Here is a 26110-nt window from a genome sequence, read left to right as displayed (position 1 = left end):
GGATATTACTTATTTTATAAGTTTATGACTATTGTTTGCAATAAATTCACTTGTTATTTCATACATTTAATTCTACATGATTTTCATAATCAAAGAAGTCAAATTATTGTACTTCTAAAAAAGCAAAAAAAAAAAAAAAAAAAAAAGGCTCTGCAAAGGTAGCTAATCAAAAGAAAGCTTTTTCTAACATTCATCTTTTTGCTTACGTATAAAAGAGATCAACCTAACAGCCCTTCGACATATATACAGTAGTCGCTCTATTTAAGGGTGGCCAAAATTTTTGGAATATCCACCCTTAAATCGGGCATACCCTTAAATCGAAGTCATCTAGTATGTATTGTATCTACGTTATAGACATGCTTGTACAACATGTTTCCACATAGGCCACTGTCGGCTGGTATAAATTTGGTAATTGTGTAAGGAGATTAACAAATCAAAACTTGCTTAAGACTTGATCAAAGTTGCTGGAAGGATAATATACGAGTCGTAGACTCAAAATAATTTTGATGAGAATAAATATATGGCATAATAGATTCTATCTATAAAAAAATGTCTAATAACAAACGTGTACGCCTTTCTTTCTCAAAAAATTGAGCTTTTGGATCAAAATGCTACTGGTCAGCTTAATCAAACAGAATTAGGTGAATGGGCTATGAAGAAATTCAATTTAGATCAACCACTTGCCCAACAGACTATATCAAACATTCTCAAAAATGCTGAAACGTTATATAGTAATATTAATGTTGTCAATAATGGCAAACGTCTAACAACAACACGCTATCTTCAACTTGCTGATGAAGTCGAAAAGTTTGTTGCAGACATGAACAATAACAATCTGCCAGTCAATCGAGACTCAATCCTTCGATATGTTAGACATATTGCTCAAATGAAGTATAGAATCCCTGAAAAAGAAATTTCATTTTCTTCTGGATGGCTTACAAAACTTTTTAAACGAATTGGAGTAAAATGCAGTCCAATGCATGGTGAAAGTGCCTCAGTAGACATCTCTTCTGAAAACATTCAGAACGAATTGAGAAAGATAGAAGATCTTCTTGAGCCATATGTTCCTGTAGATATCATTAACTTTGGTGAAACAGGCTTATGTTACCAGCAAAATACCCTTAAATCGGACACCCTTAAATAGAGCGACTACTGTATTGATAAATGTATACCTTGTTGCTGAAAAACTCTTTAAGAGTCAAAATTACAAAAGATCCTACTCTTACGTTCTGCTATGAATTTTTCATCATATTGTAAGTTATATTTCGCATGACTTTTAGTTAAATGTATTGACTTTATTTTTTTCATAAAGTACCAGCCAAGTTTAGACATCATCTGAAATCACGGAAAAAGAATCAACTTATAATTTCAGAGTAATTTGGAGATTTCTTGATGTTGTTAAAATGGTTACTCCATATTGCAAGTTTATTCCTGGCGAAACTTGCCTTCAGGCAATAAACTTTGAACTGAAGCACTGAGGTCTTTCACTGTTCCACTATTATAATACAGATGGTATTCTTCTTGACAAGGTGTTTGATCTGGAACTTGCAATCTTGGAGACAACAGGACCATTTGGCTTAAAAGACATCATACGTGAAACAAATGACCATATAAAGGCTGCATATGGATTATTGGCAATGTTACATAGAATAGCTTATTGTTACGAATACGCTGATGCCGATGTTTTCAAGAAGCTAAAGGTGTACTTTATCCATGCTGCTGATGAAAGAAACCGTTTCTGGTCCTTTGGGCTAGTAAGTGAACAGCTGTACATTTTCAATCGAATATACCTTAACTTTTATCAAGAAACATCGTATTGATTTTACACATAAGATCTGGTGGTCACTACTTATCAAGCATCTGCTTAAACTCTATATAAAATGACTTACAAGGCAATCACAACCTTAAAATCAAGCTTTACAAGCAAACTTAACCCAAATTAACTCACTTATAACAAGACAACCTTTAAAATAACAGTGTGTTGGATGGAACGCAGCAGGCATCTTGCTTGATCATTTGCAGCAACGGGTACTTTTCCAAAGTCAAAGTCTTCTAATTCATCCACGTCTTTGCATTTTAGAGCCAGACAAAGGATACGCAAGGATTCAGGGTGTCGATTTAAGGATGCAAGTAGCTGTTGGTCTTGCTGTCTATTGGCAATTACTGCATCAGCAGCATTATTTACTGGATAACAAGATCCTTGAAAACGAAAGGAGTACATTGGCGATAATCTTTCCATATCTTCCATAGTGAATTTTGGGCCGTTCTGTATGTTTATTTTTGAGATAAGCTGGAAGTCGAATATGTGGACCTTTTTACCCTTGTTTAAAGAGATCTATGAGACAAAACTTGAGAAACATTCGTAAAATAACGTAAGGATAAAGAAAGAGGAAGAAAAAGAGAGTAAGAGGAAAGGTCGATGATCGTTAAATGATAAAAAAAAAAAGAGCACAAACAGCTCAATCAAGCTTACCTACTTGTTCCTTCTTCAATTGGTCGTTTATTGGACAGAATATGATTAAAAAAGTGCTTTCCCAGTTCTTCAATACAATCAAAAGGCTCCTGGCAACTGGAGCATTCAACGCGACGAGAGTACTGGGCTTCAGGCTAGAAGTAATGTTAGTTTAATTATGAAAAAGAACGTATATGCAAGCAACATTTAAAAAAAAGACTTACATTACTATTTATAAACTTTTTCGAAATGAATTTGTTACTGTAAAATGTGGTCAGTACAACAGATCTCTCAACATTACCAGCTATTTACAATTTGCTGCCATGCTTTTGAGTTTTTGATTTGTATTCAAAATTGAGCTCTACAGGGGATGGGTAAAATAAGCAAAAAGTTTTTATAAAATAAATTTCAATGAAACAAAAAGCACATACTGTTTATTCTTAAAATGCGATCACGAAGGTTACGCGAAGAAGACAATTCTTTCTGACACAAGTGACATATCTAAATAATGAGCACAATGATGTTGATGCAGTAATTGCCAATAGACAGCAAGACCAACAGCTACTTGCATCCTTAAATCGACACCCTGAATCCTTGCGTATCCTTTGTCTGGCTCTAAAATGCAAAGACGTGGATGAATTAGAAGACTTTGACTTTGGAAAAGTACCCGTTGCTGCAAATGATCAAGCAAGATGCCTGCTGCGTTCCATCCGATACACTCTTCAAGGCTTTGTGTCCAAGTGCAGGCGTAAAGCTCCTATTATTCCTTCTAGTCATGAACGCACCGTCTTTTTGACGGGGTTGCGCCGATCATCAATTATTTTGCAGATCATAGTGGCACCGTTTATTTTGAATAGTAAGAATTATTATGCAGCATGTTGAATATAAAAAAATTTTTATTAAATACTTTTTACTTAACAGGGATGAAAAGATCATAATGAGCCGTCAATCTGTAACATTATTAGTAGTCTTTTCAGAAAGCTCGAGCCCGAATTATGCTGATGGAATTGGATATTCAACAACAGCTGGTATTGTAGATGAAGAACGAATTATGGTCGAGTGTTCCTCTGGTGGCCGTGAAGAAAATGTCGAACACACTTATGATGATAGCTTGAAGTTAGTTAAATCACTTACTGCCATGCTTGTTCTGAAAGCATATAAGCGATCCAATGCAAACTACAAGACATTTTGCAAGTTCAAGATAATTGGAATTCAGTGTATTAAAAGAATGTTGACGCTTTTTGTATTATCCATGAATGAACAAAAGAAGCTGGTGCTTGAAGAAAAGAGAAGCGCAAATGTACCTATTTGCTTCAATGAAATATTTGACTGAATGCAAGTTTTTGAATTGATAGCTTATTTGCAGGTTGGTAGATATTTCCCTTTTTCATTGGGCGAAAAGAAAGCTAACTTATTCACTCTTTAGGAGTTGGTGTTGGAGCAAGAACAAGTTGATAAAGAACTACGATCAGAACATACGGGAATTACAGATGTTGCCCAGCGTGCATTGTACATGATGCCGACATAAATGAACTAAAAATTCATTTTAATGCTTGTCATGTTCAAATGTTGGAGTATGAACCATGTCAACAGTTGCATCAGAGCGACAATCAAGATGATGTAGAGTTGCTGTCACACCAAGAACAACAGAATGATGATCAGAATCAAAGTCAATTTTCTACCGAACAGCAACAAAATGACAGCCATTCCTCCACCCCACTTGGAAAAAGGCCCTCAAGCGCAAGATCCGGACACTACGACATTAATCGGGAGCTATTAGATCCATAATCATTGTCTTTTCCGCCTCAGTTCACGGTGATCATCTTATGGCGCAGAAATTTGATGTTACAAACGCACTTTACGAATTACAGTGTTCGATTTTACAACATAAATGGAAAATTTCTCTTGAAGACCACGTCCACCATGCTATGGTGTTGAATTCGATTTTACTTCTATCGCCTGGCCAATACTCAGATAATTTGTCGCCGCATTTCAATGAAGAAGGCTTCAGAGCAACCATCAACAAAATTGAGTCGATGTACGACTTCAAAAAGCCTCGTATGCAAATGGCAACGATTTCTGGTTTGATCAACATTATTCAAGATCTCAATATCGAAGCAATCAGCCGCGATAAAGCGATTGTGAAGCTTTTGGAGCTAGACATCTCCTCAAATGAACGCAAATTCGCCAAAGGCATCGTTGGGTTGATCAAAAACTAGCACGCACGTCTATTGCAGAGGAGATGAACGAATCCGAACTCGTTACCCGGTGAAGTGTTTTAAGTATATAAAATAGGACAAAGAAGAATTAACAAGACCGAACAATAGTCCTAAAGTCGAATACTTTTATTAAAGAAAGATTTCAAAGCTATTTATATTAGATGAGCAAGACATGAAATTAGATGACAAAAGATAATTACGACCGATATGATTTGACATGTATAAGAAAAATTTTATAAACTGGTGTTAATAAACAACTGTTGGGATGAAAGTGAAACTTGGCTGTTCAAGGCAGTGATAAACTCATTTGTAAAGATTTAGTCCAGTATGATAAGACTGTATCTTATTGACATTTCAAAATATGACACTCGGTACATTCATCCGTTTTTAAATGGGCTATTTGATAGTCCTGATGAGGACATGTTCCTTCATTGGACAAACGATATGACGTTGGAAAGTCGCAAAAATGAAGATTTGTGGACATGTCACCTCGATGTATGCATAGCAAGCTTAAAAGGCGTGAAATGGTCGACGAGCCATGGATATGGCGAAGCTAAGTCAGCAATCCAGGAAGCAAAAAACATCTTAGTGTGCTGAGATCTCATTCGAGTGGAGATATTTTGCAAGAACGCTTTCGATACACAGAATTTGGATGGCATTCTGGGACTGCAAATTGTTGGACGAAAGGTCACGGTTTATATCTTGGTACTGACAACCACTGGTGTTTATATCATGTACGAACTGGGCTCTGTTAAATTGCCTAATGCCTTACATGATTTGCCCAAACTTCTGATAGATATGCCAGTATTTTGCATATCCTTGATGCCTTTGATCGTCTCTGCATCCGATCCGCTAACCCTTCTCAACTTATTCGTCATCGTCCAACCGTCTCTGTTTCCATTTTCAATAGAATCTTTTCATACTCACAGGATCGTAAGCGACCTTGTCATTTGAAGCAGTATCATAATTAACTATCAAAGAAGAGAGCTTCTCTTGGGGTACTTCTTTCTTATCCTGTTGCATATTTCCAGCAGTCTTGAAATCACTGTACTGATCGAAATTGGTAACATCGTCCAAGGGATAACTAACCTCATCAACTTCCATCTTCATTTCGACGAACTAATCGCCTTCTTCATTGAACATGTTTCCCATACCATCCTCTTGGATAAAATAATTCATTTTGGTTTAAAAGCAGTTATTTATATGGTTTAAAGAAAATAGGTAATTCGAAAAATGTGCCAACTGTTTGTGCCAGTTCAACTTTCATCTTTGTTCCAAAACATTTTCGATCTGTGTTTCAATTTTATTTTTATGTACCAAAATGATTTCAATGTGTGTCCTAATAATTTCCGGAAATAGTGTACTTTAATGACTGTTTCTTGGATTAAAATTGAGTGATGTAAAAGAAAATACCCAATTATTAAGCTTTACAATGAATTTTGGGAGACACGTAACACAACATCACCAACGTTGCCCATTCTTCATTCGAGCCCGAAACAAGGAGAGAGTAAAAAAGGAAGCGATTTATCAAGGTCAGCTTTTGTTATTGGTACAAGTAACCACTATTACTTTAATCTTCTTATTTTCTTTACATTGTACTTTCTTTATAAAGAAACAGGATGTCAAATAATTGGTTTAATTATGTATGCTTTGTGACAAAAGGAGATGGTAGTGTTACTAACGTCGTGTAACAAAGGGTCCTTGTCAACAATTAACCAATTTCCATTTAAGGAATATACCAATTACATGTCACTCATTGTTAAATCTTTACTGCTTCAAATACTGTAATGTACAAGGCTACTGCAGCATCAAAATAATTTCAAGAAAAATGAAAAAACACATGGAAACCACTTTAGATTATTTCGTCATTGAGACTTTTTTTTAATACAAACTAATCAAGGCACAATTTAAGAAATACCTTCTTCTCTCCTTCTCCAAACTCAAATGATCCTCCGGTTACGCAATTTGTCCTAATAAGATAATCTTTAATGAAGCTATTATAAACAAACCATCTTCGTTCTCTATAAAAAGCACTCAAACTTTTCTGTTCTTTTTCTTATTTTATAACCAAAAAAAAAAAAAAAACAATATTCCCCTTCCCCTTATTATAGATGACATACAATAGATATTTATTGATCAAACTTTTCATTACAATCTATCTCTTCCTTTCTGTTGTGGAAGCAGCCTCTAAAAAATCATGGAAATTCAAAAATTGGAATAATTATAAAGATGCAACGGCTGGCCGTGGTAGCGATTGGGATAAAAAATGGGGAATTCCAGATGAAAATGGATGGCAGTGGATATGGAATGGGGCCGATTCTGTGAAACATGTAGTAAAAAAGGATCCTTCCGGGGATTCTTCCGATTTGACTCTGCGAGTAAAATACCCAGCTCATTCTAGAAATCCTGAATCAAGGCCGGTTGGTGGGATTGGATTTAAAGCTTCACCCATCTCAATTAATAATAACGTAAAGAAGGTTGAATTGGCTTACAGCGTTTACTTTCCTGAAGATTTCGATTTTGTTAAAGGTAAAAAGGAAGAGACGTCCATCCGAATAAAGAGAAAAGATTCTAATCGGTAGTTTATCAAACTATTAGGAGGAAAACTTCCAGGTCTTTTTGGAGGTCATGGTAGTTGTACAGGCGGTGCAGATGATAAAACCTGCTTTACTACAAGGTACATTGTACATCCCAAAAAGAAATAGTTTAAGCTTATTTCTTTTGTACTGTAGACTTATGTGGAGAACTAAAGGTGAAGGCGAGATTTATGCATATTTACCCTACTCGAATCCACCCAAAGCACTTTGCGGGAACAGTTTGAATATTTGTAATCCAGACTATGGCATGAGTCTAGGAAGAGGCACATTTCGTTTCGCGGCAGGTAAATGGACACATGTTCGACAAGTTCTCACTATGAATACGCCCGGAAAGCAAGATGGTCGCATCGTTCTTTATGCAAATAACAAAAAAGTATTTACTCAGAAAAATGTTGTCTTTCGTACAAATTCCGCTGGTCGGGTTTCTGGTATTAGTAAGTACATAAAAGAGTTTATCCTTATTTTTAGTTAAGTGTTTATCTTTGTTAGTGTTCCATACCTTTTTTGGTGGATCGGACAATAGCTGGGAAACACCCAAAGATCAATATTCCTATTTTAAAGACTTTAGTCTTAAAACTATTTATTAATAAATGCAAAAAGTATACTTTTATAATTCTTAAATACATCACTGTTACCAAGGCAATCCCTATGTATATTATGTTGGGCTTAGATTATTGAAATTGAGAAGAGAAAAAAAAAAGCTGTGAAGAAAGTGTTCTCAAAATGTATTCGTTTCAGTATTATACTGTCGGCAGCATAAAGCTATTTATTACAAGAGACATAGGATATACATTCCCAGAAACAGTTGGAGCTTTTTTAAGCTTTAAATTAAATGAATCGAGTATTTGAATCTGCATGTCTTGGCTTTCTATGCTATTACTCTGACAAAGGCGAAAAAACTTCTTCGTTATTGTCCTCAGAAAAGCTACAACCTTAAGCTTTTTATAAACATTTACGTATCCTCGTTAGTATTGTGTTCTTCGTTTTGATTTGAATTTTGGCAATGAACAAAGTGAATATTTATAATGAAAGACTGTTTTTTAGAAGAATAGAGCTGTGACTGAAATACTTGTAGTAATAGTATTAGTAGTAGCCTATTTAGAATGAGATTTATTAATCGATTTTGTGTGGCAGTATTCAATAGAAATGGCAGTATTGAGCTTTGTCATCATACTGTAACCTCATTGATTTGTTTCATGAATATTTCAATCATTTCATAAAATAATCAAACTGTCCAAATTTGATTTCCGATCACCGTAACTGGCTCTCCGTAAAAAAGACAAAATATTTTTTAGAAACACAGAATCTTTCCCCTCCCCTTGATTCCACAATGCAAGATAGAAAAAGCCGGCGATTACAGGAGAAAAAAAAAGTCGAACCCAAGAAAAGAAAGGCAAGAGAGGACACAAATAGCTTGAAAAGAACAAAAAATGATAGCGTTATAACAAAAAAACGAAAAAGGACACACCAAAGGGTTGAGATCGTAGTAGAGAATGATGATTCTACGGAAGAAGAAGTTGAATCAGAAGACGACGATAACTTTGAAGAAAGTGAAAGTGATGAAAAAAGTGAAACTTCTTCTAGTGAAGAGGAATCTGAAGAAGAAAGTGAAGACGAGGAATCAGAAGAAGATTACCGATCTACTAGCAAAAGAAGAGTACAAAGGAAAAAACAGTCGCGTCCAATAAGCAAACCAAGAAAGAAAAAGCCAATGATTACTCCAAATAGAACCATTCAAAGAGTAAACCAAAGTGCGACTGTTATACCATTAAGACAAGTGAATCACCAGGAGAATGCAACATCTCTTAGTAGCTATGCTTTAGCAAGAGAACGATTACACGTTTCAGCTGTACCTGACTCTCTTCCTTGTCGAGAAGAAGAGTTTATGAGTATTTCAGGATATCTTGAAAGTGCCATTCAGGAATCTACAGGAACATGTATTTGTAAGTTGCATAAAAGGACAAGATGAAAGAGAAGGCAAATGGTTGACGGTTATAATTCTGCTTTTTAGATATATCTGGAGTCCCAGGAACAGGAAAGACAGCAACTGTTCATGAAGTAATTCGACATTTACAACAACAAGCAGAAGAAGAAAATATACCTTACTTTGATTTTGCAGAGATCAATGGCATGAAACTCACTGACCCCAACCAGGCATACAGCATCTTATGGGATTGCATAAATAAACCAAACGATACAGAAAAGAGAAGGAAATATACTGCAGCACATGCACAACAACTATTAGAAGCTAAATTTTCCAAGCCTAATGAAGATCAACGGGTCACGTAAGTATTTATATGTGCTTAAAAACAACATCAGTCTAAAGTCTTGCTCTTAGTGTTGTGCTGATGGATGAATTGGATCTTTTGGTTACAAAAAAACAGACGGTCATGTATAACTTTTTTGATTGGCCAAGTAGACCTCTTTCAAAATTAATTGTTGTAGCTATAGCAAACACCATGGATCTACCTGAGAGATTGATGAGTAATAAAATTGCGAGTAGAATGGGTAAAGAACATTTATTTAATTATATAGAATTTTGACTGTTATCATGTATATATTGACACTTTTCTTTTCAAAAAGGTCTTACTCGTATTAATTTTCAACCCTACAGATATGATCAACTCATCCAAATCGTACAATCAAGATTAGAAGGAATTGATGCATTTGCAAAAGAGGCTATCGAATTTGCTGCACGTAAGGTGAGTGCAGTGAGCGGTGACGCTCGTCGTGCGTTGGATATCTGTAGGCGTGCTGTTGAAATCGTAGAGCAAAAGTCAATTGCGACAGTAACTGATAGCACGAATGAGAAGAAGATGCAAGTGACAATAGCTGTGATTGACGGCGCTATCAAAGAGATGTTTACCTCTCCTTCAGTTGCTTTCATTCGCTCTTGTTCACTTCACCAAAAAATCTTTTTAGTCTCATGTATGCAACGATCGAGAGCGGTTGGAATGGCAGAGATAGAGTTCGGAGATGTTGCTCACTATCATGTTCAAACATGTAAATGGCACAACATTGAGCCTCTCAACACAAGTGATTTGATGCGTATCTGTGAATCTCTTGGTCAGTCACGAGCACTCGTGATGGAAGGTGGACGAATGGATATTTACATGCGTATTTCTTTAAATCTTATGGAAGAAGATATTGTTATGGCTTGTAAGGCCGATAAGCTTATTAGCAAATTATTACAAAATCTTCCAACAGCAAGCATGTAAATAACAATTCACAGATAAAAAAATGTTATATTAGAAGCAAAAGTAAATAAATAAAAGAAGCCAGCAGTTATAGTGCTTTGCAAATCAAAACAAAAAGACACTACAAATTATGATATCTATACTACAGTAAAAGATGCAGAAAGTGCAAGATAGTGTACACTGTTTTACCATCTACTTATATTTATTATAAAATTCTTTGAGCCATTAAAAGAGATATGAATGATTCTAAAGCACTACTACAAGTACCGGTGCTTTATTGTACATTGACGTTTATAGTATTTTGATAAATATTGTGCCCATGGTTTTCTCAGTACAATAGACCTCACTCGCCTGGTAAGAATGCCATATACCTTTGAAAGAAATTCTGTCAAGGATCCTCTGAGTAATTAATCAACTAAAAAAAATAAATAGCGGGTGACAGCAAGCTTGATAAAGACATAGTGATTCATAAGAACATAAAAACAACAAATACAATGTTTTATATTATCCTTATTTGTTGATATCATAAAAAGTCTTTTCAAGCATGATATATTCATATGAGTAAGACTGCAAGGCAGGCTTTTAGAAAAGGTAATTTATTTAATAGGTATGTTGATACCAACGGCAGTATGAAGTAAGCCATGTTTTTTTCTTTCCTTTTAGTTCAAGTCCACTTTGAGTGTCATGATCTGGAATGGTTTGAGAGTAACTATAAATCCGCCATCAAAGTCTTTTTCAAGTTGCTTTCCTGTATCGTCTTCCAATACATTTGATATCTGAATCTTTTTAACATCCAGTGAGCTATGTAAAAAGAAATTTGGTATATTATTCTTTACTAACAAAAAATTAAGTTATAAAAATACCTCTTCAAAGTAGCTGTACTCTTTCCACCATAGGCTTCATACAGACGAAGTATAATCTGTTTGCCTTTACCCTTGTCATCCTCTGCAAGCTTGACAGTATCAATAATTATTTCACGAGAAGGTGTCATCTCAAATAAGGGGCTAATCATTTCACCATTACATATTTCGTTTCCTTGACCATGTCTACAATATAGACATAAATATACTCATTTCTGTATCATTTCCAATGAATTTTACCGTATAGAAATAGGAGTGTTGAACTCCAAAGCAGCCTGCATTACATTGGAAACAGAATAGTTTCCGAGATGGGGGTAAATAGCATACTTAAACTTGTGTTGACCTTTTTTTTTTTAAAAAAAAAAAAAGCTAAGCCCAACTATGCAAACCACTAAACTTTCCTTATACTTACCCATATCGGCATCTTCATCAGGGCCTTTTGGAGAACGAAGCAATGATAATCGTTGTGTCTTTTCGTGAGTAGCATAACCATACTTACAATCAGTCATTAACGCGATACCATAATTCGCTTCAGACAAGTCGGTGAATTTATGACCACAGACCTATATGTTTAAAATGAGTTACAGATGAAAAATAAAAATACAAAAAAAGGAAGGCTGCTGGTAATTTACTTCGAATTTTGCAGAATCAATGGTTGTGTTATAGTGTGTAGGTCTTCTTACTACACCGTATTGTATATCATAAGTAGCCTATTATAAAGAATGTATTAAAAACCATGTTACTCTCCTGAATTATGTAATAGTAGCATACAAAATCAGATACAATATCCCAATTAAATTCGACTTTCTATATTGATAAAAGTTAAAATATGTTATGCTGAAAACTCTTACTTTACCAAAAATTGATGGCTTTCATTCCAATCCACAAAGTTCTCAAACTCCAAGCGTTCGCCAATACACGTAAGACTAATGATCTGCTTGATAGTGCTGACATCAGAGATTTTATGTTCAATCAAAAGCTGTGCTTTCAACGGGCCATCTGCGAGTACCTATAAAGCAAGGTTTAATAGGAAGCATACTTCTACATTTGTTTACCTTTATTTCTCCATGTCCTTCCAAGTTTACATATTTCTGGAGATGATATATCTCAACTATTTCATGGTTAAATATTTGTTATCAAAGTCTGGTTAAAACATGTTTCCAGTTTTACTTACCATCCCATGCATCCCAGTACGTTGGCTATTTTTTTAAGAAAAAAAGAATTTAGATTAAAGGAAAGAGATAGGTTTGGATACAAATTATTTTTAACTGACCACATCCTCATATAATTGTAAAATGTTACCACGACATCCATCAGGGATAAGATTTCCTCGCTTTGTTCTTTTATCGATCAATTCAGTAAGCTGGCCATTCTTGTTGAATGTTGCCTTTAACAAAGGATTTTCAAGGACAAAGTGGTCATTTTTGGTTGTGGACGCTATAGAGGTATGGGGCGCAAACAAAAGGGTAGACAATGGGCTTTAAATCAACTATTCTTCTTCCATCGGCTTCTTTCTTTTTCCCTTACCTTTGACAGCCTTGTCATGAGATACTTTTATAAAATCAGAACTCAAGTACCCAGATGCGCCAAACCCAGGGATGTTTTCAACTATATAAAAATTAATCAACTTGTTTATAGTAATAAAATATTTGTTTTTTTTACTTAAGAGATATTCATATTCAAAAGATTCACCATCTCTCCACTGTTGATTAGACCACCTTGTTTTTGATTTGGGAGCAACCACGACCTCCTGACGTGGCCAAGGAAGCGTATTGAAAGCAATGAGCCCTTCGTGATCTTGGTTTTCATTGGATCCATTGGATTCATTAGAAATCAGGAATGATTGTGCATCGTGACGAAGACGTAAAGACTCAAACAAGATTTCTTTATGAAACTGAGTTTTTGTTATGTTAATCAATCAGCATCTTCTATAATAGTCATTTTACTTTACCTGATGAACATCAACATAGGCCAATTTAATAGCAGAACCAGGCAAACAATCATGGAATTGATTCAAACAAAGCAGCTTCCAAAGATGAGTGATTTTATCCAAAGGATAGCTAATTAAGTTATCAGGTTAAAAATAGGCATGAAAAAGAAGACATTGATATTACTCATGGCCTGAATTAGTCCTGTTAGAGACTCTAGCCATTGTTGCAAATAACTCTACATCGTGAAGCATGACTTCTCCTTTTCTATTTCCTCGTTTAACAAGAGCCTGAGTGGTATAGGTTCCACGATGGAACTCCAAATACTATACATATGATTCAATAAAACTTTTTTTTAAAAAAAATTCTGCATTATACCAGCTCTCCTTTATACGCCTGAAGTCGACTAGCATCTTTTTCTAAATTCTTAAAGAATTGAGTAGCACTTCCTGGGGCAGCTTTTGGAAGGCCATCCTACAGAGCAAGTAGTTTAATATTTATCTTTATATATGAACTTATTTTATACTTACGACACTCTTTAATCTTTTAAGCCTCTCAAGCATTGCTGGAGTTGGTCCTCCTCCACCATCTCCATGACTAAAAAAAAAGAGTAAGAATAACGACATGTTGTCTTTGCTACCATTTACCCATAGACTAAAAGACTGTGGTTGGTGCGTTCAAGGTCATGGTTGTTTCGTGTACTACATATTAGATTAGATATAAAATATAGAGCAAACTATTTGAGATGTTTACCATTTGTGAAGTTCAGCAGGAGTTACAGAAGCCGTATATCTAATGATACATACAAAAAAAAGTAAATATCAACATAGTTAGAATAATATGTCCTCAACAAACGTTTCAGCAGGGGTAAGATGAGCCAATATTCTTGTGTCATCAATTCCAGTCCACCAAAAAGTTGTTCGAGGAAACTTGTTGATGTTGTTCCAAGATAACTTTTGGGTAAAAAAATAGTCACATCCTGATTCCTTAAGAACCTGAGGTAATTGAGCAGAGTATCCTTGTTATGAGAGTTAGTTCCTGTACTTTTAAGCTTCTATTTAGCTTTCGATTTACCGAAAGAGTCAGGTAGCCAAAACACTCGGGTTCTTTTACCAAAGTGTTTCTCAAAAAACCGTTGACTTTGAAAATTGATTAGTAGCTGTTCAAATTACGACATTCCTTCCTTTCTTTACCCTAACAACATCTGCCTACAAAGAGATTCACCGGACTATTAAAAACAAGTAGTCAATAGATTAATACGCACAGTTGGCTTCAATAAAGAGTAGCTTACAGGCATGTTTGTATCTGGAAAGTAGTTCAAGTAAATATTTAAGTTTTTTGTCCCATTCATTATTCATCTGTTACTTACCATGTTCAACCCAGCTCTATATCATGCATGATTAATAACTATGCTAAACTCACTGCTTTATACTTACACCACCGATAAGCTCCCATTGATTATTCTTTTCAGCCTTTTGAATCTTTTCAAAGAGCTTGGGGTACAGTTCCTTCAACCATTCATACTGTTGTACCTGTGATCCAGTGAAGACATAATCAGGATATTTTTCCATAAGACTTAATTGACTAGACCAAGATCTAGCGATCTTTCTTTTTGTTTCATCATAGGGCCAAAGCCAAGCCGTATCTTAGAGAAAAGGATGATTGAGTGATACACATACAAAAGTTATATACTAGATAAAAGAGCACTTACCAATATGACAGTTACCAACAGCAGTGACTTGATGTACACCCGGTCCGTTTTCTTGATCGAGAAATTCGGATGTTAATTTTTTACATTGATGAATGGCCTCTTTGTCATCCCCAATAAAGTGATTGATGACTTCATTCGCTACCCACAAGGCTTTTCGAGCACGAATCGAATCTGGGTCCGTATCATAAGCAATGCCACGAAGAACACTAGGCATGTTGATAAACAAAATGAGAGTGACTGTCAGCAGTACTTACATAAGATCATGATAAAGGCTTTGTACATGTTTGTTAGCTACTACCAAATCAGCTCTTGAAAGTGTAAAGTATCGATTGGGATCCGCCACCATAGAATCCGTTGCACCCACACCAAACATACCATTACAAGCAATTTCAATATAAAGCTTGTACTTTTCACCTGATTTGGCCTTGTTCGTGACAATGTACTCATGACGGGCTTGATCAGCTTTATTTAAAAGAGATTAGAATAAGTGGATGGTAAGCTTTTTTTTTCCTATCTTACATCCTCCTGTGAGGCCTTGTAGTGGAGTACCGTCTTCACTCCAAATCAAGCCTTCGCATCCCATATCCCACTGGAGAGTGGCTTCATGTCCATCCAATGCTTCTGGTATAGTAATAAGCACTTCAAACCAGTGAGTTGACCAACTGGGACCCAATTTCTGGCTTGGCTCAAAGTGTTTAAAAGTTTGTGCAACAGCTTCCTATTATGCAAAAATAACAAACGTTTACTTTGTCCAACCCCAAGAAAGAAAGTAAGCTTTTTTTTTACCTTGAATGTAATTCTCTTTTATGAAAAAGATGAGTTTTCTTATATACCAAACATGAGTTTATATATCTTTTACCTCCAATTCAGGGACACTGTAGACTTTAAGTTGAACATGAGGAGCACCACTGTGACGTAAAGTCCATAGTCTATTATGAATACCCATACCATAAAACTGTCCAGCGTCTGCCAAAAAATTATTCAAACGAGAATGCGTGATGTTGGTAGGTACTGGTGGTGCAAGATCTACAGCTGGCTTATGTGAGTGACAGGCATGATCACTGTGTCTGTGGCCGTATATTGTCATAATGTTTTGAAAAAGAAGAAGAAAAGGGAATGGTGGTAGTGCGATGGGGGGTATAAATAGTGTGTGACCTTTTTAGCAATTCACACACACACAATTGTATGTAACCGCAATATAATGTTTACTGTTTTGCATGAATTATTTTTCGATGCGTTATTGGCATACTAACTAAATCTATATAAAAAATAATCGTCTGTTTGTTTGCTAGTTCGATTGAAAAGAAATTAATACTTTAATGTGTGTGCTGCATAAAGAGCAAGTCCTTTTTTCTGAGTTTATTTATAGACTTTAACGAGCGCACTGTGTCATCAATATAGCTTGCTAATTGCAAAGTAAAAACTTAATTTGAAAGCAAAATTCGCTTTTAAGCATGTTTTCAACGTCAATAGGCCTTTATTAGCTTGTTTGTGTTTATGTTCTCTTCACTACAGAACACAATTACTCACCATCCATAAACTGGAGTAACTCAACTCTATCATGTTGCCTACTCTGTTCATTAGTATTTAGACTTGACAAATGGATATTTCTTTTTACCTGCCAGCAATATTCCAAAGTTTTCAAGTTTCTTGGTTGATCTGACAGCTTTTGTTCTCAAATGCGTCTGCCTTTTACCTACCTCTACAACTCTGACTCTGTCTTTGCTTACTAAATCCTTTTTTGCGCACTATGGCTTTATTCCGCCACCGCCTATCTCAACACCACGCTACGAAATGATGATGAAATCTGGTCGACCCGGCTTGTACCCAAGAGGTGCCTTTTCCTTTAAATTAAAGCAGGTGGTGTTCTTATTCACAAACGTCAGAGATGGATAGGTTTCGAATGGGAAACATAGTGAGATGGTTAACAGCATAAGATACATCTAAGAGTAAAAAAGAGGATGTGGCTGTGCCAAGTTGAAACGATAAGTAAGAGATCTGAAGCTATATAAGTTGTGTTTTGAAATAATTGTAAAAAGAGCGCAAGCTTAAATCTAACGTGGCATCAGAGAGAGGAAGTAGAGTGGTATTAGTGTCAATCCCAAAGGCTTCAATCCGCTTTTTGCCGATCGTTTCTACTTACAAATGGTTTGCTTATGATTCTAATATGAACGTGTCCTTGATACTTTACATCTGCTCAGATCATTCAACTTGAAAACGTTGAAAATCCTAAAAAGCAATGAATATGAACAATCTTCGATGTCTCCTCACATTTTTTTTTTGTCAATACCATGCTGCGCCTGATGAAGCGCCCCGTTATGACAGAACAGATCAGCATTCTGCAAGCTCCATTTATCTTCAGTTCTTTATATCTTCCTGATTATACACTTCTTTTCCATCTGCTGTCACACATCAAGTCAAACTCTGATCAATCCCAATGACATAGGTGATCAAAAACTGTACTCTGACAGCATTGCTCTCAGTTGAATCTACCTATAAGTATGGCTTACTGCAAGACAATTTCTTACAATGACATTCAGTATCTCATTCAAACTTATTGTTACTTTGTGGTCCCACTGTATCACTTGATCCTATCCTCTGGATTTCATGTCCAAGGCTAAAGGTAGCTACTTTTTCCGCTACCTGGTGGGCAAATCAAAATCATGTCCTAACGTTTTGATCACTCTCTTATTAAGAAGTAAAGCAATCAATGCTTTGATATGCACAAATGATCACGGTTATCATTTATTATTAAAGATTCCTTGTCTTTCCTTCTAAACTCACTACCTACCCGCAAACCACGTTCTTTTCATTCTGTCTCTCTTTGATCTCACCATTGATTCACCGTATGTTTGATCCTTATGAAATCAACAGTTTACATAATCAAACATTACCTCTTTCTCATTCACTTTCAAAGACCGGATTGACTGCCCAAAACTCAAACCGATGTCTGCGACCTATCTTTCTCTCCTTACACATTCACATTCTTTTTCTTTTCTTCTTATCTTAAAGGGTATTTTTATTGATCCCCATACACTCCTTTTGACCTGACTTGGGCAATTAGGATATAGTGAAGACACCGTGCACTTGTTAAAGTCCTTTATTATAAATAAAACTTTAACAGTTTTATTTTAATTTACACGGAAATTAAAAAAAAGACGTGTAAAATATAAACTATGTCCAGTAAATCAGACCATTTTTACACAACACGAATCATTTTAATTTTTTTTTTATTTCTCCCTTTCTCTTTACATATTTGATCCTTATTCAATGTATGAATAAATTGGCCCTGTTTTATTTTATTTTTATTTTTCCCCAGTTTAGCTATTTTTCAATCATAAAAAAAAAACGTGAAAAATCCCCCACATACACGACGAAAAAAAAAGCCCGCTTATTCGCCCATTCAAACAAAGAGCGTGTAGATGTGTGTACAATAAAGAACAAGTGGTTACCTTTTTTTTTTCCCTTTTTTTTTTTTTTTTTTTTTTCAAAAGTTTATTTCTTTTCAATTATGTCTGAACTGCTTCAAAAATCAGAACCTATTTCAATATTAAAACACCAAGTAAAATAGAATTAAAATAAAGAAAAGTGCAGTTAAATAACAAAGCTTGATTAGCCAAGTTCTTCTTTACAAGAACCCAGCTCATTAGTTGGTAAATCAGCTCGTGTTGTGTTGAGTGAAGACGAAGAGGAAGAAGGAGAAGAAGAAGAAAATATAAAGTCTGATGACGATGAGCCAGGAACAGAGCCAGTGTCTGCAGAAGCAATGGAATTACTCCAGACTGAAAAAGTATTTAAAACTGGATACTTGTTAAAGAAGGGTGAAAAAAGAAGAGTAATGGATTAGGTGATAGTGAAGAGAAGAAAGTATTGACCAATTGTTATTAGAGGTGGAAAAAGAGATGGTTTGTGTTGAGAGCAACCAAGTTGGCAATGTACAAAGACAAGAAGGTAAGTGGATAGTTTATAAATCAATTAAAATATTAATCAAATCACAGGAATACAAATTACTTCGATTAATTGATTTACATGAAATACATAAGGTAGTCCAAGTAACCACGAAGCATAAATATAAATTTGTATTTGCCTTTGTTACACCAAAAAGAATGTATTACGTTCAAGCCAATGATCAAAATGATATGAACGATTGGTTTTATTTCATCAACCAAGCCAAAGAAGAACAAAAGTTGTATGATTTGGATGACACGAGTTCAATTGATCGTGATCAAGAATTTGCCAAGGATGTCATCTCTTCTTATAAATCAAATCATCTTTTGCAGCAAAAAAAAAGTAATGAATCTCATGCTGTTAGTATTCCCAATCACTCAGACCGATCTTGTGGAGATTATTATCCAGCATCACCTACTTCAGATCCTGCTACTACTTTACATTTGATTGAAGGTGTTGCAAGTTCAGAAGAAGATGAGGAATACAGTGCGGATAAAGCGAATATTGAATTAGAAGAGAACAGAAATAGAGTGCTTATCGAGGGATATTTATTAAAATTAGGACGTAATAAGGTACCGCATATCCCCTCCCCCTCTCTCTATCCCCCCCCCTCCCCCTTTTTTCTTAATTCTTGAGAAACTTATCATTATGAGTAGGGATGGAGAAAACGTTGGTTTGTGTTGAGAACAGACACATTATCCTATTATGAAGATGATAAGGTATACATGAACATATAACAAGAACAAGCATAGGGACTAATGAGCACAACAGGAATATTCTCCACATCGTATTATTCCATTAGACCACATTATTGATTCATTAGAAGTTGAACCAGTCAGTAAAAATAAACAGTACTGCTTCAAAATTATTATACCAAAACGAAGTTATGTTCTTTGTGCACCCAATGAAGTGAGTATGGAATCATGGCTTAATTCATTAGTTGTAGCCACAAGAAGAGCCAAAAAGGAAACGTTAGATGAAACTCAAGAACAACGTGCGTTGTCACGGATACCCGAGAACACAATTGAAAAATTAAACTCAACCCCATCCAGTCATTCATCTGTAGAAAACATCAGCCATCTGTCGGGTCTAAGCGGAGCAGGCGGTGTAGGCGGTGCGGGTGGTGCACTCGGCGGTGATGGCAGTAGTATACCAATGCATTATCAAAAAGTATCAGAAAGGTTATCAAAGAAAATAAATTAGTTTATTGTTGCTGCTTTAGAATCCAATAATAGCTGTTGATGAACAGAGGCCAGTTGTGCTTCCAATTCCAGCACACGCTGTCTGTTTCTTGATTCCTTTTCTGATATATGATTGACTTTAGATTCCAACACTGCGACCTTCACTCGCAGCTCTTCATTTTCTTTATTTAATTCTTGGACTCTGTTCTCCAGTGACTCCATTCTCAGTGTTTTTCTTAGGCGAGATCTGCGTGCAGCGTCTGTGTTGCGTTGTCTTTTGAGAATCACTTCTATCGGTTCATTGCTAGGTCTCTTTCTGCTTGTAGGTTGTTGTGTTGATTTCAGTGATAATAATAATTTGATGGCAGATAGTTTGTTTTTATCGTGATTGTCTCCTGAAGACAGGATGGATTGTATACGTTCTTTGACTTGTTCTTTGTATTCTCTGTTTTCATCCACAATCGATCCTCTTTGTAATAACTTGGTCTCCCGTAAGTCATTTTCCAGCCAGTCATTCAAGTCGTTGGCATTTAAACCCCAGCAAGTTAATTTGTCTCTGCTCATTTTATGTATGTAGGTGTATGTGTATAGTGTTCAGCAAATAAAAAAAAAAAAGAAAGAAAGAAAAGAAAGAAAGTATGGACAGTATATAAAGAAAGAGTGAGAATGGATGACACATGAATCATCAATTGCTTATAATAAATTTAATTGGTTGCTTTGATGATTTATTATCATTTTATTCATTCTGATTGGATCATTCATTCCTTTATTTTTCCACGGTTCCTTTCTTATCTTTCTCTATGTTTATCAAACAGAGATTACAAAGGATGGAATACTCTCAAGCAACCGTATGTTCTGTTTGATTCATAGTTTGTGTGTTTTTATTAGACATGCTTTTTACAAGTGATATAAATAGATGAGGGTGTATGTGTATGTGTATATGGTCAAGATGATAGCATGTTGAGTCACAAAGTGTAATCAAATCAGATTGGATGAACCATTTGCATTAATTTAATTTAATACAGCCAATCGTTGTGCCTAAACATTAGTTTAGCAAAAATGTATTATTTTCTTTCCTTTCTACTTCATCGACATCATCTATGCTATCATGATCAATCGCCTGAATTCCTTCTGGTTGAGGTTTATTTTTTCCTAAAGTCGGATGCTTAAAGACGATGTTGCCTTGGTGAATATTCCAAAAGCATTTTGTACCCACTGCGATGGTTACAATCAGTAATACCATGGCAACCACTGTAGTGAATATTAAAAACTGTCTTGTATGTAAATAGGGATCGTATGCATCCCCTCGAGGCTTTGCAATAAGATAAAGGCGGTAAATAAAGTATGCCAAAGAACAAGTACCAGACAGAATAGAGACAGCCATACCATATTTGTTTTCTTGATAAATAGAGAACATAGCGACAGATAGCAGACAGCCACCGAGGATGAAGACCAAGACTGTTTCCGTAATAGATTCTGAATATCCCAATCTGACGGATGGAATCAGTTGTGCTGCGAATGAAAAGATGAAGAAGAAGTCGAGTTTCAATAAAGTTAAGAAAAAATTGGATGTTATTAACGCAGAGCGTACCCTATGGATATGATGAGTACAACAGTATGAGTCATCACAAGCGTACCTTATATCTGCTGAAAAACTTCTGTAATTATCCCAAGCAAATTGCTTACGAAGACTCCATCCAAGAAAGACCAAAGCAATGAAAAAGGCAGGAATTAAGCCGATAATTGTATATTCAATAGGTCTCATCACACTTGCATAGAAATCCTTTGCATCCTCCATTCCCATCAGATTATTACTCCATCTTGACTCTACTGGTTTCCAATAAGCTTCATTTCCACTAAATAAATAAATAAAAATTATAAATTAAAATCAAGATGACAAGTCCCACTTACCAAACTGCATTTTCTAAAATAACATGTTGTTTAAGTTGGATTCCTGCATAACTTTTTTTGTAATGTTATTTCAACTGATGAAGATAGATTCTTTTACTTACGCTATTAAAGAAAGCATTGTTAAATCATTTGAATATTGATATTCATCACTATCACTTACCAACTACTAATAATCCAAATGTAATCAAGGCACACAATTGAACTATTGACATGTAAACATAAATTGCCTTTATCCGTCATCGTAACCTACCTGTGTTTCTTTGATGTAAGGCATCGATACATAACACAACTTGAAATACTTGAGAAATAATAAACAGCGAATGATAGATTAAATCAGATTCACTCACACCTTCCTCAACCACGGTCGCTTCACAGTTTTGAACCAATCCAAGATGATTTTTGATAACAATGCCTTCTAAGATAGAAATAACAATGGCTTCAAAAGTAATCAAACATAAAGTGTATGTGGATTCCTTTGTTTTCAATAAATCTTTTAATAACATTCTAAAAAGAAAAAGAAGAACAATAACGTCGTTTTTTTTTTTTTTTTTTTTTTTTTTTTGTCCTTTTATTTATTGTAACCTTACTCAGCCTCTTTTCTTTCCACCCCCAATGACACTTTTGACTTCATTTGAAGGCTCAGAAATGATGATTCGCCTCCTTTTCTTCTTATTAAATCATAATGTGATATATCAGCCACATATTATTTATAGATCTATTCTCACCTATGCTTGATCAATCTTGTCTTTCTATTCACTCTAAAAACTGAATTCGGATGAAAAGCAATATAAAAAAAAAGGGCTACACGATTAAACAAGTTGGCGATTTCTTATTTTAGATATTGACTTGTTTTATTGTCGTCTTTTTCTTTTCACGCCTTTGTTTGTCTTGCCTATTTTTTTTTTATTATCTTTTTTATTCCAGTTCACTGGATCAGAAAAGTAGTCAAGTGTAACCGAATCTGTAAATACTAAACAGAACCCCCTTCCTCTTTATTTTTTTTTTTTTTTTTACAATAAAAATCTTTGTTTTTCATTCTCTCTAAAGACGTTTGAACAAAACTCAAAAAAATACAGTTCATATCTGAAAAAACCTTTAGCACAAAAGAGCTTTTGCTGCAATCAATGTGATACAAGTCGCTCACACGTTTCGGATTCCTATCTGGTCTTTCACGTCTTTTTTATAAAAAATCTTGTACACGCAATCTGACATTATTCATACTAATATGCGCAGTGTGGTACATACATTATCAAACATAAGCATCGTTTGATTCGTGATCCTTTTCAAAATGATCATTTTCTTTATCCTTTTTACACGCATATCTTTAGAGTATAAATTCCCAGGTACAGGATAGCCATGGTATTCGTGATGCTCAAAGTTTGATTTTAAAGGGAGATTCATTGGGTGCTGATATGGTACTGGGGCATTGGAATCAAAGGAAAAGGGTAACAGCAATAATAATCTGGCCACATCTTAATTTATTAATTAGTAACATTATGCAAAAAAAAAAAAAAAAAAAAAAAAAAAAAAAAAAAAAAAGGTTTAGGGTTTTACAAAGCACACTTAAAGGAACTAGACTTTATTTGTACTCGTTTTGTTTTCAATTTTAAAGTTTATCAACTGCGCATACTCTATGAAAAAGAGCGATTTGATGGAGCGCTCTATGAAGACAATTGGTTATGGACGTCTTTCTTTCCCCCCCAAGACAATCGACTAAACTACCAAGTTATTCCAAAGCGACTCAACTGAACCCAAAGTAGGTTTAGTTGAAAGAGCTCTTTTATTGAACTACCTTCCTATCCATTTTGTGAAGCGATAGAAAGTGACATGGGTTGTGTTTGTCAAATGGATGTACCTGATTTTTATATAAAACATTTGATCACTGGCACTAAAAAAACAACAACAACAACAAGAATACTTGTTTGATTAAACAGATAGAGACTACAAGTATCTTTTCATTCAGAATAGAGCCCAGTAGAATATCCATTAAGTCTTCATCTCTTCTCTGTTGATACAAATATAATCTGAGTTGAAATTACTGCAAAAAATTACTCTTCAAAACGCGAGTTTTATTTTCTTTGTTTAAAGAGCAAACACTATAAAATGTCCAATATTAGAATGGTAAAAATAAAAGAAATAATCTTCATTAGCCCATGACTCATTTGTGGACATGTACATAGCTGAACGAAAAAGAAGAGACTGACGGTGACGTCGAAGTTTCTTGGGTTGATCAAGAACGTATTAATGAATTTAGTAAATATAACGCTAAAATTGATGATTTAGAAGAAGAATATGAAAGACTCAAGGTAAAAAAAAAATAATAATAACAAAAGAAAGAGAGAGAAAGAAAATCAAAACAACTCACAATGTAAGTAGAAAGAAAAGGAATATTTAGAAGATGTCGGAATGGAATTAGAGTTAGCCGATGAAGATGAGCCAGTTCGTTACAAGATTGGTGATGCCTTTGTTCACATGAATGTTACTGAAGCAACTGAAAGAATTGAAAAGGACTCTGAGAAGCTTGGTTTACAAATAGAAGAAGTGAAGCAAACGATAGACAATATACAAGGAAAAATGAATGAACTGAAAAAGTCATTGTACAGTAAATTTGGAAGTGCCATCAACTTGGAAAAAGAATAAACTATTTTTTATTTTTCACCCAATCTCTTTTCAAGTTTTTCAAATTCTTGAAGTGCAATAGATTCATTTTCATCAATTACTTGTTCAACACCTTGCACCTCTGGAATATAATGCATCAGCATGTTTTCAATACCGTTCTTTAATGTCACTGTCGCACTATCACAGCCTCTGCAACTTCCCTTGAGCTTAAGTTTAACGATACCATTTTCAAATCCACAGTATTCGATATCCCCACCATCTTCTTGAATAGACGGACGAATACGTGTGTCTAATAACTCCTTGATCATTTGCACCTCCTCTGGATCATCAGGAAGGATGGTGGTATCACTCGTAGCTAAATCTTGATCATCATAAACAATCGGCTGTCCAGAGGCAAAATGGTCCATGATGGCAGCATAAATCTCGGGCTTCATCAACTGCCATTCCCCTGTGGCATCCTTGGAGATGGTGATAAAATCAGGTCCGAAAAAGACACCAGCGATACCCTCGATCTGAAACAATTGCTTGGCCAAAGGCGATTTCATGGAGGATCGAACGTCAAGGAATTCAGCACTGCCACTGCCCAGGACAGGGACGCCGGGAATGAATTTTAAGGAATCATCATTGGGTGTTTGTTCAGTTTGGATAAACATCGTGCGGACTGTTTGATGTGAGTATCTTTCTTTCTTTCATCGTCTTATTTACCTTGCTGGCGTCCTAATAAAGAAGACATACGCTGAGCGTTGAGACGGTGTGTCCAGCTATCTTGACTTTTGGTCATGATATTTCTTTGTGCCAATCGGTTCATTTGAGGAATCGCTCGCAGTGGAGTTAATTTGGTTAACTGTCTCAAGACTATTCTGGAATTCATTTTTTTTTCTTAAAAAAAAAGAGGTTTGAAGTTAATGTAACAAAATGCTGGAAAGAGAAAGTGAGAGAAAATGACAGAAGCATCATCTTTGCTGTTCTTTTTTATCCAATTAAGCAGTCACAAATAACATTCAAATGCCCTGGATTTCTATGTTTTAAAAGTGTTTGTGCACATACTCCATAAAAGAGTTTGGATTCCTTTCAGTTCGACGTGCCCTGCATGAATTTGAAAGTGAATGACCTATTCCTTTTGAATACGATGGCTTTGATATAAATGATAACCATCATTGTTTTTTTTTTATCCAAATTTGATTCATCATTGCACATGAAAACAGAGTGTATGTGATAAAATGAAAAGAAGTAAATGCTTTGAAAGAAAAAGAAGGCATTCAACAAAGAGCCTTTTGTTGTCTTATAAAGTACTCTGTTTTGAAAGAAACGCCCTTTTTCGATATTCAGCAAGATTGTCAAGAGTCAGAGCTGAGTTGTCAATCTCTGTCTCTTCGCTTGACTCAATGGAGGATGAGCCAGAGAGTGTGATGGATACCTTTGATTATTAAAAAAAGCAGATTGAGTTCGACACAATGGTACTACCATAGACTTCTTTGGCTCATTTT

General features: G+C 35.2%; 13 protein-coding genes across 13 annotated transcripts; 8 read left to right on the top strand and 5 right to left on the bottom strand.

Moving 5' to 3' along the window:
• Positions 1 to 369: 369 nt before the first annotated feature.
• Positions 370 to 1144, top strand: RO3G_12861 (uncharacterized protein; the record flags this gene model as incomplete). The annotated part of the gene is made up of 2 exons (XM_067667445.1): positions 370 to 408; positions 533 to 1144. 2 exons carry the CDS (start codon positions 370 to 372, stop codon positions 1142 to 1144), a joined length of 651 nt encoding a protein of 216 aa, XP_067523546.1.
• Positions 1145 to 1948: 804 nt separating this feature from the next.
• On the bottom strand, positions 1949 to 2248 carry RO3G_12860 (uncharacterized protein; the record flags this gene model as incomplete). The annotated part of the gene is made up of 1 exon (XM_067667444.1): positions 1949 to 2248. The coding sequence occupies one exon, from the start codon at positions 2246 to 2248 to the stop codon at positions 1949 to 1951; it is 300 nt and encodes a 99-aa protein (XP_067523545.1).
• Positions 2249 to 3144: 896 nt separating this feature from the next.
• RO3G_12859 (uncharacterized protein) lies at positions 3145 to 3785 on the top strand (the record flags this gene model as incomplete). The annotated part of the gene is made up of 2 exons (XM_067667443.1): positions 3145 to 3200; positions 3374 to 3785. The coding sequence occupies 2 exons, from the start codon at positions 3145 to 3147 to the stop codon at positions 3783 to 3785; spliced, it is 468 nt and encodes a 155-aa protein (XP_067523544.1).
• A 703-nt stretch (positions 3786 to 4488) lies between these two features.
• On the top strand, positions 4489 to 4671 carry RO3G_12858 (uncharacterized protein; the record flags this gene model as incomplete). Its single annotated transcript, XM_067667442.1, has 1 exon — positions 4489 to 4671. One exon carries the CDS (start codon positions 4489 to 4491, stop codon positions 4669 to 4671), a length of 183 nt encoding a protein of 60 aa, XP_067523543.1.
• A 903-nt stretch (positions 4672 to 5574) lies between these two features.
• RO3G_12857 (uncharacterized protein) lies at positions 5575 to 5781 on the bottom strand (the record flags this gene model as incomplete). The annotated part of the gene is made up of 1 exon (XM_067667441.1): positions 5575 to 5781. The coding sequence occupies one exon, from the start codon at positions 5779 to 5781 to the stop codon at positions 5575 to 5577; it is 207 nt and encodes a 68-aa protein (XP_067523542.1).
• Positions 5782 to 6782: 1001 nt separating this feature from the next.
• On the top strand, positions 6783 to 7855 carry RO3G_12856 (uncharacterized protein; the record flags this gene model as incomplete). The annotated part of the gene is made up of 4 exons (XM_067667440.1): positions 6783 to 7200; positions 7270 to 7348; positions 7404 to 7702; positions 7758 to 7855. 4 exons carry the CDS (start codon positions 6783 to 6785, stop codon positions 7853 to 7855), a joined length of 894 nt encoding a protein of 297 aa, XP_067523541.1.
• Positions 7856 to 8979: 1124 nt separating this feature from the next.
• On the top strand, positions 8980 to 10486 carry RO3G_12855 (uncharacterized protein; the record flags this gene model as incomplete). Its single annotated transcript, XM_067667439.1, has 4 exons — positions 8980 to 9211; positions 9280 to 9553; positions 9607 to 9776; positions 9852 to 10486. 4 exons carry the CDS (start codon positions 8980 to 8982, stop codon positions 10484 to 10486), a joined length of 1311 nt encoding a protein of 436 aa, XP_067523540.1.
• A 638-nt stretch (positions 10487 to 11124) lies between these two features.
• RO3G_12854 (uncharacterized protein) lies at positions 11125 to 16051 on the bottom strand (the record flags this gene model as incomplete). Its single annotated transcript, XM_067667438.1, has 27 exons — positions 11125 to 11266; positions 11329 to 11511; positions 11566 to 11668; positions 11738 to 11888; positions 11958 to 12035; positions 12097 to 12132; positions 12182 to 12334; positions 12381 to 12436; positions 12500 to 12524; positions 12599 to 12762; positions 12853 to 12933; positions 12988 to 13219; positions 13277 to 13385; positions 13440 to 13579; positions 13632 to 13727; positions 13784 to 13850; positions 13901 to 13954; positions 14007 to 14045; positions 14109 to 14248; positions 14367 to 14392; positions 14518 to 14558; positions 14619 to 14638; positions 14690 to 14898; positions 14965 to 15170; positions 15219 to 15426; positions 15484 to 15682; positions 15824 to 16051. 27 exons carry the CDS (start codon positions 16049 to 16051, stop codon positions 11125 to 11127), a joined length of 3186 nt encoding a protein of 1061 aa, XP_067523539.1.
• Positions 16052 to 18475: 2424 nt separating this feature from the next.
• Positions 18476 to 20115, top strand: RO3G_12853 (uncharacterized protein; the record flags this gene model as incomplete). The annotated part of the gene is made up of 7 exons (XM_067667437.1): positions 18476 to 18526; positions 18581 to 18754; positions 18853 to 18915; positions 18963 to 19484; positions 19569 to 19631; positions 19684 to 19750; positions 19859 to 20115. 7 exons carry the CDS (start codon positions 18476 to 18478, stop codon positions 20113 to 20115), a joined length of 1197 nt encoding a protein of 398 aa, XP_067523538.1.
• Positions 20116 to 21104: 989 nt separating this feature from the next.
• On the bottom strand, positions 21105 to 22507 carry RO3G_12852 (uncharacterized protein; the record flags this gene model as incomplete). Its single annotated transcript, XM_067667436.1, has 6 exons — positions 21105 to 21131; positions 21178 to 21685; positions 21731 to 21949; positions 22005 to 22047; positions 22165 to 22206; positions 22255 to 22507. 6 exons carry the CDS (start codon positions 22505 to 22507, stop codon positions 21105 to 21107), a joined length of 1092 nt encoding a protein of 363 aa, XP_067523537.1.
• A 722-nt stretch (positions 22508 to 23229) lies between these two features.
• On the top strand, positions 23230 to 23721 carry RO3G_12851 (uncharacterized protein; the record flags this gene model as incomplete). The annotated part of the gene is made up of 3 exons (XM_067667435.1): positions 23230 to 23241; positions 23333 to 23449; positions 23617 to 23721. 3 exons carry the CDS (start codon positions 23230 to 23232, stop codon positions 23719 to 23721), a joined length of 234 nt encoding a protein of 77 aa, XP_067523536.1.
• Positions 23722 to 24107: 386 nt separating this feature from the next.
• On the top strand, positions 24108 to 24610 carry RO3G_12850 (uncharacterized protein; the record flags this gene model as incomplete). Its single annotated transcript, XM_067667434.1, has 4 exons — positions 24108 to 24125; positions 24185 to 24310; positions 24381 to 24545; positions 24608 to 24610. The coding sequence occupies 4 exons, from the start codon at positions 24108 to 24110 to the stop codon at positions 24608 to 24610; spliced, it is 312 nt and encodes a 103-aa protein (XP_067523535.1).
• Positions 24611 to 24659: 49 nt separating this feature from the next.
• RO3G_12849 (uncharacterized protein) lies at positions 24660 to 25494 on the bottom strand (the record flags this gene model as incomplete). The annotated part of the gene is made up of 3 exons (XM_067667433.1): positions 24660 to 24670; positions 24736 to 25284; positions 25329 to 25494. 3 exons carry the CDS (start codon positions 25492 to 25494, stop codon positions 24660 to 24662), a joined length of 726 nt encoding a protein of 241 aa, XP_067523534.1.
• Between the last annotated feature and the right edge of the window lie 616 nt (positions 25495 to 26110).

Source organism: Rhizopus delemar, genomic scaffold (assembly GCF_000149305.1).
Source record: "Rhizopus delemar RA 99-880 supercont3.11 genomic scaffold, whole genome shotgun sequence".
In the NCBI taxonomy this organism is placed as follows: Eukaryota; Fungi; Mucoromycota; class Mucoromycetes; order Mucorales; family Rhizopodaceae; genus Rhizopus; species Rhizopus delemar.
Note: the sequence above shows the minus strand (reverse complement) of the source record. Positions and strands in the feature narration are given on the sequence as shown.